The sequence below is a fragment of the Camponotus vicinus genome, unplaced genomic scaffold, assembly GCF_025532165.1.
Source record: "Camponotus vicinus isolate PSW18456_S1 unplaced genomic scaffold, iyCamVici1.0 SCAF_6, whole genome shotgun sequence".
Classification (NCBI taxonomy): Eukaryota; Metazoa; Arthropoda; class Insecta; order Hymenoptera; family Formicidae; genus Camponotus; species Camponotus vicinus.
Genome location: NW_028141978.1, coordinates 12,826,088 through 12,842,642, shown reverse-complemented (window position 1 = coordinate 12,842,642; position 16,555 = coordinate 12,826,088). Strand labels below are relative to the sequence as shown.

General features: G+C 25.5%; 1 protein-coding gene and 2 non-coding genes across 7 annotated transcripts; all 3 read right to left on the bottom strand.

Moving 5' to 3' along the window:
• Positions 1–795: 795 nt before the first annotated feature.
• Positions 796–11,774, bottom strand: LOC145972629 (aminopeptidase N-like). 5 transcript variants are annotated; one of them, XM_083101366.1, is made up of 15 exons: positions 11,612–11,774; positions 9,469–9,989; positions 8,639–9,067; positions 7,975–8,155; positions 6,999–7,140; positions 6,646–6,721; positions 5,621–5,973; positions 4,233–4,513; positions 3,702–3,916; positions 3,476–3,550; positions 3,269–3,343; positions 3,106–3,175; positions 2,777–2,860; positions 2,404–2,588; positions 796–1,955 (listed from the first exon to the last, which is right to left on the bottom strand). In XM_083101366.1, the coding sequence occupies exons 2-14, from the start codon at positions 9,924–9,926 to the stop codon at positions 2,433–2,435; spliced, it is 2,595 nt and encodes an 864-aa protein (XP_082957492.1). In that variant the 5' UTR covers positions 9,927–9,989; positions 11,612–11,774; the 3' UTR covers positions 796–1,955; positions 2,404–2,432. The 5 variants fall into 5 exon arrangements, with proteins under 5 accessions (XP_082957492.1, XP_082957490.1, XP_082957491.1 ...); XM_083101364.1 differs by having other exon boundaries at positions 3,269–3,550; XM_083101365.1 differs by having other exon boundaries at positions 796–1,950; positions 3,269–3,550.
• Positions 10,273–10,392, bottom strand: LOC145973960 (5S ribosomal RNA). Its single transcript, XR_014439596.1, has one exon. It is a non-coding gene; the product is annotated as a 5S ribosomal RNA (ribosomal RNA).
• LOC145973955 (5S ribosomal RNA) lies at positions 10,651–10,770 on the bottom strand. Its single transcript, XR_014439592.1, has one exon. It is a non-coding gene; the product is annotated as a 5S ribosomal RNA (ribosomal RNA).
• Positions 11,775–16,555: the final 4,781 nt, after the last annotated feature.

Genomic DNA, 16,555 nt, shown 5'->3' with positions numbered 1-16,555 from the left:
TTAATTTCTTTCTGAATAACAAGCGATCAAAATCTTTCGAGGATAATGAAGACTTTTTGACTTAATTTATATGTATACTTATCATGAAGAAAATAAATTTTTATTTTTCTTTAGAAGCTTGTTTTCTCAGTACTTTTAAATATATTTTATTTAGTTTAAGCAAAAGAATTGAATATCTTTTTTTCCGAGAATACGCCACAATATGTTCTATAGAGGAGATGCCCCACATTTTGCATTTTTTTACATGTACATTTATTACATTTTTGCTAAAATATTTTTTAAATGTTAAACGATATATGGCTACTTTTATATACACATGACTACTTTGATACAAGTAGAAAGCATTTTTCATTTACGAGAATCGATTTTGATATTTAAAATGTTACGACTTTTCATGACTCAAATTAAAAATCTAATTTTAATTAATTAATATAGCATATCTTCTTATCATTGATTATAGTCTCAATTTTCATTTCGAAAAAGTTTCGTTTCGATTTAAACGTTTGTTTAAAATTTATAATATATTTTTTCCTTATATTGATGCACTTTGAGCATTTCGCTTTGTACATTGCTCTAAAAATAAATTGATGAAGCAAAAAAACATATAAAAATATATTTTAGAAGTTTATTATTCAATTAAATTATTTTATATATATTTTTTTTAAGGACGAAATCACATAAAAAATAAAATAAAGTATACATAATTTTTATAATACTTTTGTTAAAAATAATTGCAATATGACTACATTGGTATTATTAATTTTGACAGTAACAATATTACAATTTGTGCACAATTTTTCTATAACTTTTCATCGCTTGTATCACAATTTAATGATCGTAAATATTCTTAATATATTGATTGTTTAAAACTAATAAATCTTTACTTTATAATAAAAGAAATAGGGCTTAATAGAATAAAAAGTAAGTCCCGAAAAAGAAACAAATTTCATAACATTATATGCCGTATTTTGGTCAGATATTGCGTGAACACTAAGATAATATATCTATGGATGGAAGGAAAATGTAGATGATTATAAATAACCTATTCTCTTGTGTTCATCAACTTTTTCATATTACAGTTTATACATACATAAACACACATACATTTGTATGTAATAGATAATGAATAATTATTTTATACCAATTCGAATATATAACATAACTAAACGTGTAACATTTAAGTTTTTTGTTAATTTTAATATAAACTTATGTCTTAATTCATTTTCTATTAGAGACATCAAATTACAGATTTTAATATTTGCGGCATATACATTATACATATATGATGAAGTACTGATATCCTGCGTGCTGCAAGCATGATAAATTTTTGGCATCAATCTAAAACTTTGGAAGCCTTAGATGTCTTCGAATTACAAGAATAAATGGCTTTTTTATATTACAAAGTCATTGTATTAATTAGAAAAATTAAAACATGTAATTTGTTCTAAATCTTCAAATAAAATAATCAATACCATCTGTATTGAATTTAATCTAACAAACTCCATCAAACAAAACTTTTAAATTCTAAATTCGACAAAGAAATTAAGTTAAGTCCAAATCAATTTGTTGAATCTAATTCAGTACAGAACATCTGATACTTTATTTCTATTCATTTAGCATTTGATTCTAATTTGTATATCATCCACTTGTTCATTTTTTCTCTCATCTTTTTTTAGACTCATTGTATAATTATCACAAAAAATTGTTAGATATTTATTTTTTACCACCATTACGCTCTTATAGTTATAAATATGATTGCACTTCTCTAGTTCTTTCTTGTACATTGTCGCATGTGTAGTTCACTCTCTATCTTTTGCATTATTCAGTCGAAATCAATCTGTTACTTCTGTTGTAATGATTATTTAACACTCGTTCAATATTATGTCTTTCTTATGTAGAGTTTTCTTATGTACACTAAAGTTACATCCATCAGGCACGTTGTGTTTCATACTTTGCTCAATAAAAATAATTATCATTAATCATTAACTCTTTGAATTTATGATTAGTATCTAGTTATTAAGCTTTATCTTATGTTTTATAACATTTGTATGATAATTATGAAATACTTCATATGTGCATTACATAAACACATATCAAACATTATATAAACACATTTATCTTAAAAGAAACATTCTTTTTAAATTATCATACACAATACTTTAAAAAATAGAAATATTGTAAAAATATTGTATAAAACATTTGCAAAAGACAGAAAACGTGATAATGCTTACTATCACTATTTAAATGGAACTCATCAAATTTTTATTCTATTATAACTCAACCGCTTTGTTGTCGTTATCGTATATGTATTTTTCGTTCTTGAATGTATATTTTTAAACAAAATGAATAAATGAAAGTACAAAAACTATCCATATATTAAAAGTAAATATGTGCATTCATTACATTTCGTTATCGTTTCCTGGTTTCATTGATTAATCAGCCAAGAATTCTTTAAATATATCATCAAAGTCTTTTATAAGGTATCGATATTCGTACAGTTGAGTCTTTAATTGATGCCAACGTAGTTCTAACTTGCGATTTACATACATTACTATCATATTCATTGTAAGTGGCAAGGACTTCTTTACCTAAAACGGATTATTTTAATATTTATTTCAACAATAATTTCTTTTCATACTATAAAAGTCAGTCATAATTTTTGGTTATTAACATAATTAGCATAAGATAGATATTTGATATAAAAATAAATACATAAATAAACTTAATAATAAGAAATTCACAACTAAATATGTATATTTAAATTTCTAAAATTTACCGTGTTACCGTTTTCACGATATTCATAATTAATCATACGGTCTGGATATTTATGATACCTGAAAATAGCTATGTATTTCTTTATCTGAAATAAATTATTTTTTTAGATCAACATGTAAATATTAATTTTGCCTCAGAATGTTAGAATATACATATATCATAGAACAGATAAATCTATAACATGTTTAGATATAACACATAAATCTAAAATATATTTAGATACAGTATATATATTGATAATTGAGATTCAAAACAAGATATTAATAAACAATTATATATATGTGCATGTACATATGTATACGAGTCTACATATAAATTTATAAAATTTACCTCATTTATTTGTTGTTTAGAATATACGTGGTTAATGAATATAGTTAATGCTGTAATATAGCTGATTTCTCTATAAAAACAAAATAATAGATTTATATAATTAGAAAATGGAAGTCTTTATAATTGCATGAGTATTACATATTTATAAAAAAGTAGTCATTACTTCGGTTTTATTTTGTATAAATTGTTGAAATTAAATAATCCAGTCCTTACATGCCTCGCAACAATAATACAAAAACTGTTAATATAATCCATAGTTATTGTCATATTAGTCATTATATTTATATACTGGAGAATGATTGAAGGATCTTTGGAACAAGTTAAAAATTTTAAAAAACTATTATCTGATTCTTTCAAATATATACCATACACTTGCATCCAAGTATTGTTTTCCGCTGTCATCAAACCATTGCAAAATGTCCATTCTTTCCATCCCACCCAAATTCTACGATATTCAAAATGAAATAAAAATAAATTACTAGAATTTATAATCTGATACCTTGATCACATAAATTATCAAATGTTTCACAACGCTACGAGAGAAAATGTTTTTATAAAATGATTGTAATTGAAAAATAACTTCAAACCGTAATTACTTGTATGATGAAAATTTGTTATAACTTAAAAGATACGACTTTAATTCATGATTAGCTATTAAAAAGCAATAATAATGACTTAAAGTGCATAACCATCTTGCAGCCTCTTGCCTCAAACATTTAGTGAAAATGCTCCCTTGAATGATTCCATCCGGTTCAAAATTCGGATATTTTATTTCCCATAACATCTTACTCAATGATTGCATCATTTCTTTCTACAAATTGTTACGCAATATATAAAAATGTATATATTTTAAAATTTATATATAATACATTAAAATGTACATATTTATTTATATATTATAGAAGAATTGATAAAGTGCATACGCATATGCTATTATTTAAAATGGAAATAGGAGCGGAAGTTGTTTCGTGAATCTTAGAGAGTTAAATATTATGTATACTCATCTATAATTTATCGAAAATAATTTTAAGTTATAAATGTGTTGTGTATATTGTTAATATAAATATATAAATTATTTAACATAAAAGGCACGGTTTATTACTTACAAAAACTGATATTATTTATACCTTTATAGGGTTATATGCGCTTTCTGGATATGCAAAGAAACCCGAGATATATTCCAAGTTTTTGAACATAGGATACCATGCGATATAATCTGTATCTTGCCACAGGTAGTGTGAAATACCCAAGAATACAGTAGAATTTAGTCGGCCTGTCATCAGAAAATGAAATGCGTCGTCGATGATTTTAGCACGATCGACAACATGTATTTTTCCAAAGAATTTGGAGTTCAGGTAGTGCGAAAGTCTATTCCAATTCCTGGCATCATAATTGACGCGATAACATCCTATTGCATGATAAATAAATTCTATCAATGAAATAAATTAAATTTTTTTTAAATTCGAATTTGTCAAGTAATAATTTGAAATATCTTCTTATATTCATATAAAAAATGTATTAGAAATTATGTATTAAAAATTTGCAATTATTATAAGAAGCAAATTGTGGATTAAATATTAAATTATGTCACGCTGATAAATCAATGTACTAAAAACGTTATGTCAACTTAAATTCATTTTGACTACATTGATGATAATCAAAATTGATAATCAAATTATACCATATATTTCATTGTGTGTAACGTTTTAATGTATGTAGATCGTGCGTAAAATTTTATTATAATAACAGTACAGTATGTAGACATAATTTATCAAATAGAAATAATCAGATAAAAACTAGCTAATTTATACATATGTGTGTGTAGCAAATTGCAGATTATCAGATTCAATTAAATATAATAATAAAACTATCCAATAATTAAGTATTTAAGTATTAAATAATTTTAAGCATAGTTGGATACCTAAAAAAAAGTTTTCTAACTAATATATAAAAAGATTTGCTACTTCTATAATTTAAATAACATAGATTGAATTATACATCGAATTATACATCAAATTATACATATACGGTGTCCCACTTTAACTTTTACATAGTAGTAACTCGAAAACAGGCGTTTTGGAAAAAAATGTTTTAAATAAAAGTTGTAGAGTTTTGGAGGGAGAATGAAGATAGGAATATTAAGACTTTATAGGGAGCTTGAATGTAAAAGTCAATATCAACCTAATTTTCTTTAAATGGAACTATTTTGTATGTAATTTGTGTATAAAATCAATTCCTTACAATATTCCCCGTAAAAAGTTGTAAGGGTAAGATAGTAAAAAATTGAATAGTTTACGAAATATTTTATACTTTAAGTTAACAAAATTTTAAACAAAAACTATAAAGTATCTCTTAAAATATTTATTTTTTGATTACTTAAATGCTTTTATGCATAGAATAATGAGAGGAATCAATAGCATAAAGAAAACACGTAATTATTTTTAAGAAAAAGTATAAATTTGCAAAGAGCACCTACATATCTAAAAGTCCAATAAATTTATCGATAAATATTTACCACTTTGTAACTTGACCAATACAGAGTCATTCTCGTTCTTGAGATCTGTAATAATTTGTGAATGATACGAAATATGTGGTACTAGCCACACTACAATCGAAATATTCTTCAAACGAGTCTGCGTAACATTATTCATATCTATATATTCATTTAATATCCATATATCTGCATTAAAATCTTCTACCGATATATTCAAACTGTTTTCATCATAATTTCTTTGCACATTTATCACAGGGTAATAATTTAGTTGTGTCCAATTAGTTATTTTGTCTTCTAATTTGTATTTTATTTTGAAAGATGATTTTGGCATGACAGCTTGCATTTCGTTCCAAAAATCACTACTGCTTGTATAGCTAAAAATCGAAACGAATGATAAGAAAAAAATAATGAAAGAAAATATCTTAAGAAAAATATTTTAACGCAATTAAAAATTTTGAAGGACGAAGTAAAGAGAAAGAGCTGTAGTGATAATAGTGTAAATTATATTAAATAGAATTAGAGCGATAAGAAAGTATTGATGGTAAATGGTAGAAAAGAATAAATAGAATAGTAATTATAAAAAACAAATGTGTCACAGAAAAGAAATAAAAAAATATTTAAATAAAAAGAATTAAAAGGCACGAGTAGAGAACATATGGGAAATATAAAAAACAAGAATTAAAACGGAAATACAGATGAAAGAAGAAGTTAGGGAAAATTAAAGAAAGACGAAAATTAAAATAATAGATAAATAGAAAAGAAAATTAAAATAATAATAAGTACAAACACAATAAGATAAGAGGTAAAAATTAACATACGAAAAATTAACAAGTCTTGAAATTACTATTAAAATTAAATATCAATAAATTTAGAAACACATAAATGAAAAAAGGAATAGGAAGGAAGATCGAGAAGTATACAAAAATAAATTTCAAAAATTAACAAACAAAGTAAAATATGATTATAAAAAAAGGAAAATTAAAAAATCATTTAAAAATATGTACTTAAATTTATAATATAATTATATTTTAATCTGTATTACTCACCAATAATTTAAATATATTTTGATACCATTCCGGAAAACTTCTGAGAAAGTTTGCAATATGTAGAACATAAGGCTTGCTACGGAAATTGACATTATAAAGTAAAAGTGATGTATGAATAAAATAAATTTGCTATACATCACTTGGATATATATAAATTTATGGGCACAACTTATTTGTATGATAAACCAAAGTTTATTTTATTTTTCTGGTAAATATTAATATTTATGTAAACAATAATATAAATAAATTATATAAAATAACTCACTTACATGTAAAACAATTAAGTTATTTTTTATTATAATGTTTTTTTATATGCAGTATTCAAAAATTAATTATTTGCTTGATGTTGATACCTTTGATGTAACGAGGTACTTCAAAAGAGCTATTGAATTCTGATTTGATTGTGAGCGGCCATGTGTCCTTGGTGCTCCAATGAAGCAAATCATGTTGCATTTGAACCACAAAGAAATCTTGTATCCGAAAATCTGGGAATTTCTGAACGCGAAAAAATTTTAATCTAAATAAATATTTAATCGAAACAAATGTTCACACATTAACAACATATATTAAAACTGTTAGGATATATTAAAAAAAAATTTACACACATTCGTTCATTGTATTTTTCTTATTAAACCTTAAAAAATTTGTTAAACTATCTAATGATATTCAATCATATTTTTCAAATTGTGTATTTTTAAAGTTATTTAAAAGTATATATGTCAATATATATAAATTATGATATTTTAATTTAATATTGCTTTTGTGGTAAATTGGAGCTGATTACACGGGCCTGCGAAATTTTAGGTTCGGTTAGTTACAAAATTTTCTTATAGATTCATATTTGTATATCTCAGCGAAAAAAAATCGTGCGGAAGTAATCGAAAATGGATTTGGAAGGTGAAAATTAATATTATACGATGCCATTGGCAGAAATATTTCAAAAAAATTAGGTTCTTCCATAATAAATTCATGAAATTTGCCGAAATTGCATTTTGGACTATTTAACTATAAATTACTCAAAAACCTGACGTTCTGAAGAAATTCTGCGTTGAGATTCGCGTTATCAGCGTAAAAAAATCTATCAGATTCACCTACTCTGCTTTTTGTAATTAACCAAACCTAAAATTTTGCAGGCATGTGTTATCGTATAGATTAGAAATTTTAGAAATAAAATTCCGATGTAACTTACGTTAGTATATATTGAAAAAAAAAAAACAGTTACAAAGGTTTAGGAACATTTTAAATTCTGTATATAGAAGTCTGAATATTTTTACATTATTCTGATTATGTGTGTGTGATTGAAATAATTAATGCCAAATATAAAATAACCTGATCGACGGCGTAAATTCCAAAAAATGTAGCGAAGCCTTTGCTTAACCAGGATTCCCACTTATATGGATCGATTGCATTATAAAGCCATTCGTATGCCACCTTATATCCTATTACTCGCGCTATTTCAATTTTGCGTATCTCAGCATCTATTTCTTCATTAAAGATAATATCTTCTTCTCTAAAAATAATTCGCAAATATTACAATAAAGACGAGAATAAAGAAAATATTATATATGTTCATTTACAAAAAAAAACACACATACACACATATGCAAATTACTCTACATGTTAAACTGAAATACATTATTATTATTATTATTATTATTATTATTATTATTATTCATATTATTATTATTATTCATATTATTATTATTGTTCATATTATTATTATTATTCATATTATTATTATTATTCATATTATTATTATTATTCATATTATTATTATTATTCATATTATTCATATTATTATTATTATTATTATTATTATTATTATTATTATTATTATTATTATTTATTGAGACTATAAAATAATATAAAAAGATACATAAATTTGAATTCTATAATATTGAGTAGCGAGAAAAAATATTACTTTTTTATATATACATTTTGACATATTGATATTTCTCTCTAAATATATTTACTTATATCAAAAAATATTTACCTATAAAGAACGAATCCCAATATTATCTCTTCTACATCGAGTAATTCCGGAATCGCAATGTGATTAGTTTCCTGAGTTTTCCTGATATGCGGCAAAAACCACGCAATATTTTCAGCAACATTGTGTGCAAATTTCACATAAGGCAGTATGTCTGTTCTGCACAAAAATTTGGTATTTCTACTTGTAATAAAGGCGAGATCAAACACACCCGCCGCTATGAAATAAACTGGCATTACGGGAGTAGTTTGGAAACGTGTCCATTGCATATTATTTTCATCCGCTTTCTCCCATATTTCGGGCATATTTGATAAGGCCGTATAGTTTTCATGATGCCTTATAGAAATGCTATAACTAGCACATATAGTGTCCTTTAAAAGTGGAAATAATCTTCGAGTCGCAAATTTGGAATAATGCGTTGCGGCCAACCACCTAGCATATATAACAGTATATTTTAAATAACACAAAAAATTTTCAGTTACTGCTGAAGTCTTAGAAATTATAAAGAAAAATAGAAAAAATAGAAAAGAGAAAGAAAACGAGAAAGAGAAAAAATACATCTTAACACAATGTTTAAAGAATAGTAGTAACATATTTTATATTATAATTGTGCAGTGTGAAAAATGCTTTTTCTGAATTTATTATTTATCAGACAATTTTTTACGAACTGCAAGAGAAAGAGAGAAATATGTTTAAAAAATTTATTAAATCATACACATATACATATAGTAAGACTATGCCTTGATAATAATACGAATACTTTGTAAAGAATTGAAACAAGAAATTAATGTAATTAGAGCACCTAAATATTTAATATTTTAAAAATTACTCACATTCTATCATTTTGTTGATTCATGTAAGTTCTGAATCCTCCATTTTCAGCTAAAAGTCCCATAAATTTCATATTCAGAGTGTAAAATCCTAATGATAAATTGTACGGGAAAGAAATGGTAGTTATATATGTTTCATTGTTATACATAAATTCATCAGTGTTATGGGCAAAAGCTTCTTCTTCATTTTCTTTAGATATTTGTACATCATTTGTTATCCTAACTCGAAATATAGTCATCTTTTCTGTGTAAACATATATATTTTGCGTTTTATAAGGAATATAAATGCTGACATTGTATTCGCCATGGAAGACATCGTAGTTGACATTTAGTACAAAGTTGATGTTATAATGTTGCGGATATAATATGTCGAGTTTCGGTATGGACATATGTTCATCAATAAAAAGAGCCGCCGCGATAATAAATATTAGACTGCAACTTAACGCTTTTAGGAATGCCATGCCACTTTTTTCTTTCCAAATTTCTTCCTATCTATATCAACTTGATCTTAATGTTCTGGGAATCTACCGAGAAGTAACAACGTAATTATTTTATTAAACATGCATACAAGGTAGAATATTTTTTACTTGGTGTATTCTTTTTTACCTTTGTAAGGTTTTTTTTAAAGGGATTTATAAATTTTCAAACGCTGTGAATGCTGTTATTTGTCACCATTTTTCACGAAATGTATATACAATCTATTGAGTCAATAGTAATCACATAAGAAAATAATATAGCATATAAGGGTTGGAATAAAAAAATTATGTCAATATTGAAGATATTTAAATTAGCAAAAAGAAAGGATTGTGCCAACAGTACATGGTGTTCCCAAGCGGTCACCCATCTAAGTACTGACCATGCCCAACGTTGCTTAACTTCAGTGATCGGACGAGAACTGGTGTTTTACAACGTGGTATGACCGTTGTCGATAATAAGCCTTTCGGTTGGTGAAGATATAATTTTTGAAATTTTACAACGTATTTTATAAATTTTTAAACATATTAAATGCAATTATTTATAAATTTTCAAACGCTGCGAATGCTATTATTTATCACCATTTTTCACGAAATATACAATCTATTGACTCACTAGTAATCACATAAGAAAATAATGTAGCATATAAGGGTTGGAATAAAAAAATTATATCAATTTTGATAATATTTAAATTAACAAAAAAGAAGATGGTGCCAACAGTACATGGTGTTCCCAAGCGGTCACCCATCTAAGTACTGACCATGCCCAACGTTGCTTAACTTCAGTGATCGGACGAGAACTGGTATTTTACAACGTGGTATGACCGTTGCCAATAATAAGTCATTCGGTTGTTCAAAATATAATTTTTGAATTTTTACAACGTATTTTATAAATTTTTATACATATTGAATACAATTATTTATAAATTTTCAAATGTTGCGAATGCTGTTATTTATCACCATTTTTCATGAAATATACAATCTATTAACTCACTAGTAATCACATAAGAAAATAATGTAGCATATAAGGGTTGGAATAAAAAAAAACCTTATAATAGTAAAAAAAATACGCCTAGTATTATTACGCCAAATATTATTCCAGTAAAAATGTGAAGAAATGAAATGTATCGTTTTTAGGTAACAAGTTTCTAAATTTATCATGATTTAACACATTATGTATTTCACACAAGTTTTTATATTACATAGTTGTAGTGATAAATTTTTTTTAATTACTGCTATTATTATGTATGAAAAAGAAACAGTATATAAGAAATATTACATAACTTTCTATTTGAAAAATCTAGCTTTAAGATAAAAGAATCATAATTTTTCAGTACGTATTTCAGTAAATATATAATATTAATTTAATTTGATTAAATTTCATCACATTGGCATAATTTAATAAAGTATTTCTTTATTAGATGTTTGATTTTAAGTTAAATTGAATTCATTTCTAAGATAATATAATAATACACGCACATGTGAAATTAAAATCTTTTTCCTCTACTATCTTTATAAAGACAACAATTTTGAGAAAAATGATCGTCTCTGAAGAAAAATACTATGTCGGTCATGTATGTATGTTAAGATTATTTAAATTGTCCTCAACATATCTAATGTACACATTTAATTTTTTTAAAAGCGGTTATATACCCTGTCTTGTTATAACTCACCACGTATATTATGATGTCAGCTGATCAGAATTTAAGACTTTGATAATAATTAAGATTATAATTAACTTTTTATTACTATAAATTATTATTAATATTGAAAATATATCTATATTAATTTGATCTCTCTCCCTCTATCTCTCTCTTGCCGTTCTGAGATACTACCGAGAAATGCCAACGTTCGACAAGCGATATCATAATAAGCATGTTATGGAAACAACTTTGAAGATCAAAATAATATAAAACCAGACTAATACGTGTCTTATCAGTTAATAAACACAATAAAATGCTAATATATGATTAAATCAACTTTCTGTTCGATATATTTAATTAATTATTTTTAAAATGCATTTTATAGCAATTAAAAAGTTGTATTCTCTCCATACTTTTATTTTTTCCTTATAAGCAAATAATCCATCGCCGTTTGTGTCTTAATTTATTGGCTTTAATTGTAGATTTATGGTATTCCATCAATGTCCAAAATATTTTATAAATACAATAAAAATAGATAAAAAGAAAAACTAAATATAATTAAATTTTGCAAAATTATATCATAAAATATATAAGTTTCATAATTTTGTGTAAATATTACATAAATGATAAAATATTATACTAGTAAAAAAATGTGTGCACGAAAAGATGTAACATTTTTAAATAATTTATTTTCAAATTTATCAAGTTTTTCACACACACACACACACACACACACACAAATTTTTATAAGTATATGCAATTATTTTATACTATTATATCAATCCTAAAAGCGTTATGGACTCAAAGTTTTTAATAATTTCGATATAATTTTAATTTCTAATCTTTGAAAGATATTTCAGTTTAAAATTTTTAAAAGTGTTGATATCATATGCATTATAATTAACTTGTTATTAAAAAAATGTTCAATTTTCGACATTAAAATAAAACTTTATTTTGACTATTTCTAATAGATATTGATGAGTCAAAAATTAACAATACGGTCTCATCCCTAACCGAAGTTGTTAAATCGAAGAAATAAAAGTTAAAAGGCCGGCTATCTTCATTAGTTTTTTTCTAAACAGCAAACAAACAAAATCTTTTAAAGACAATGAAGACTTTTCTATACATTTTATATATGCGTGCTCTTTTACGTGGACTTATTTTCATTTTCCGCAACTGCGTCCTCGTGAGGTGTAGGGAACTCTTTTTTTTTAAATGGCACTTTCCCAAAAAAATTAATATTGGATTCTACGTTGAAAAAGGAGTCACTTTTATTCAAAAAATTTTTTTCTATATTCATTAGTTTCCAAGTTACAATTAAAATTGTTCGGAGCGTCGAACTCCGAATGCTCATATCTAACGGACATTTACTGAAGTGTAAGTGCATTCATTTTAATAAATGTTTAAAAAACATACCATACACTTCTCGAAGCATTTAAGTAATCTTTCGGCAATACTTCTGCGAATATTTAACAGCATAACTGATGTAGTGCATATGCAGCCCGAATTCGTTCTTTTAGTTCTCCTCTCGTAGTAGGGATTATAATATCTTTTTCTTTACGTATCCTCATAAAAAGTAAAAGAAATAAAGGGGTTAGATCAAATAAAATCGAACGAAATGTTTGGTCAATGATTAAACGTGATGGACTTGTTCAATGACCGCATCGATTACACAAGTTATGCTGTACTGCGATATACAAAGAATACTAATTATTTTATGAATTTTAGTAAAATTTATTATATAGATATTGCTCTTTGCTTTAACTTAATTTTAAAGCCAAATGATTAATTAAATAAATTATCTAATTTTCATATCACAATATAATAATGACCTTATGATAATCTTATGCCAATATAATAATAAATGACATAAATGTTATATTAATTTTATTTTATTATAAATTATATATTACTATAAGAATATTAATGAATCAATTTTGATTATTTGGCTTTATCTTAATTGAAATAAAGTTATTAAATTTGAAAAATACGTATTTGAAATATAATTTTATTATATATGTTTAAATTTAACGTTAAATAAATTTTACTATCAGACAAATTTTTATATTTTCAAAAATAAGAGAAAGATAATTTCAAAATATATGATATTTTCCATAAATCTAATTACATTGTTATAAAATACATTCAAAATCTTGAAGACAAAAAATATTTCGCGAATATTCCGCGAAAGTCCATTCCGTGAAATTACCGCACAACTTTGACAGCGAGATGTGTGCTAAGAAATATCGCATACCACAGATTCGCGCCAAAGGTGTTCATTGATGTCAACAAGATCAATCATTTCAAGTCGTATTTGTTCTGTCGAATCTTTTATAGTAGATTGCGTGAGAGTCTTGCAGATCATGATGCCAGCAAGATATGATCGCAGGCAAGTTCTACTCGATGCGATGTCGTTCTATGATCTCGATTACGAATTGATTTTGCCGCGAACGATATTGTATGGCCCTTTTGTCTTTCGCAACAATTGAAATATATATATTATATATCGATCTTACACAATCTCACATGGCATATTTTTATAAATTCACATACATCACACTGAAGATATACTTGTGCGTAAACTGTGTCTTTTTAATCCAGAAGAACTATTAACGTCTTCGAGATACCATGGCTACACTAAAGATATTTATTTGATTATCGATGCAAAAACAGGAACAAAAGAAATCAATGTCTTAACAATTTAAATTAATTTTATTAGATGCCATCTATCATTTTTTCCTTTTTTCGCGTGTCATTACCTTTGCGCTGTGATTTTGTTCTGCCTTTTAATTTTCTTAACTTTGATTTATATCACATATAACAACTTTTATATTAATTTATATATTTTTTAATTAATTTCATTCGAAATTTCAATTTCGAACTCGCAATATCTGCTCGAATATATCCGAAATTTCACGGCTAGCTATTTTGTTGTAAGAGAACTTGATTCTGCTCGAGTCAAAACTTAGTGTACGCATTCCCGACGAAGTTTAATCAATGCAATGATCTGAATCATCGATCAAAATAAACGATCCATGATCAGTAGGAGAGACCGGGGACAAAAGTAACAACGTCATGAAAGTAACAAACCTCGTAATAAACTACACAATATGTTGAATAATTTGTACTATATAGTCAAACGCGTACGCCCCGATTCTCTTCCTTTTCAGCTAATTGTTGTAAAACGATCGCGCCGATTGTACATGCAGGAGTGAAATTAGTGTATTTGCATTATTTACCTAAGTATTTCTTGTCTTACTTTTTTTGTATCTATGCCTAATTAAAGTGTATCTATTGACGTAATTATTTGCCGATGTATTCTTCTAAAATGTATTCATAAGTTTTTATAGTTGATTTGGCTAAGTCTTGCATCATATTTAGGTTATAATGCTTTTATTCTAAAAAATGTGTTTGGGGACAAAAGTAACACGACACTCTGTGGACGAAAGTAACATGTTTCAATGCTTAAAGTATAAGAGCTGGTCCCACGATAACTGTACAAAAGGCGATTTTTATTACGTATGCCATAATTGTGATTCGGAAGATACCAATCTCTTTTGTATAAGTAGTTATCACACAATTTTTACATTATTATTTAGAATTAAACTATTATTTAGACTTAAAAAAGTACAAAACTGGTGTGATATTAAGTATAATTATTTTATGATATTACTTATAATTATTTTGCTTAACGAAGATTATTTCTTTTAAGTTTTTCAAAGATGATAAAAATAAATATTTATTTTATTTTTTATTTTAATATAATATAATACAAATTTATAAAAAAAGTTATCTTGCTTAATAAAAGGTTATAATAAAAGTTGTCTTAAATTGAAAAAAATCATATTTATTTTATTTTTCCGAAAATAAGAACTGGTACTTTTATCCCCAGACTATGTTACTTTCGTCCCCGGCCCCCAGGATAAAAGTAACAATCAACGTACTTGCGAAAAACTATAGTAGCTCTTTAAATATCTATCATTTGAGATTTAAACATAGGTATAATAATAGAGCAATAAATGGAGTTTTTTAATATATAATCTTTTTTTTATATCTCTAACGATAATTAATTAGTGACTTATAATACAAAAATGTTACTTTTGTCCCCGGTCTCCCCTACCAATCAAAATTTCGATCGTCTGATTTCGATCCATTAGGAACCGAATAATTTCAATGAATTGTAATTTATGAATTTGACTGATACATAAAGTAAAACAAAAAATACTAAAGAAAAAGTTAAACCTTTTATTGCTTGAACGGAACATCTCGTTTTAGAGAACACACATACACACAAAAAGATAAAATAATAAATTTCATTATGATATTATGATATTATTTCGAACCTACAGAATGAATCATAAATCGTAATAGAGAAGAAGGTAATTCTCTGTCTCATAATCAACTAAAATGATTCAATAACTTTCCTTTTTTAATTAAAGCTCTGTCATTTATCGAGAAATATGTATTTAAAAATCTGTCGAGTAGGGGCATACACACAAAGGTATTCCATTATTTACTTATTTTATTTACTTATTAGAAGTAAGAAAAGTTCTTTTGGTATAACAAATGAATAATTAATGTTATGACAAGAATAACAATTAAAAAGAAAAAAAATCAAAGAAAAAGAAATACAAAGTTATTATATACAAGACAAAACTAATAAAGCAAAAAAAAACGAAAAATATTAATAATTTAATTAAATTAATAATATAATAATTTGCCGTAGTAGATATGTTTTCACCTACTCCTAATGCATGCAAATCATATCCGTATACTCTTTGTTTACGTCATATCGCTTATTTAATTGAACTTTATCAGCGAGATGTGACAGTTAATATCCATATTAGATATCTCAATATAATAGTGTATAAAATCCTCATAATAATAAATAAGCCGTAACATTTCATCGCGTTTAAAACAAAATATAATAGCTTTAGCAAAACCGAATTCGTCGAATTTCAATCAAATACAAAA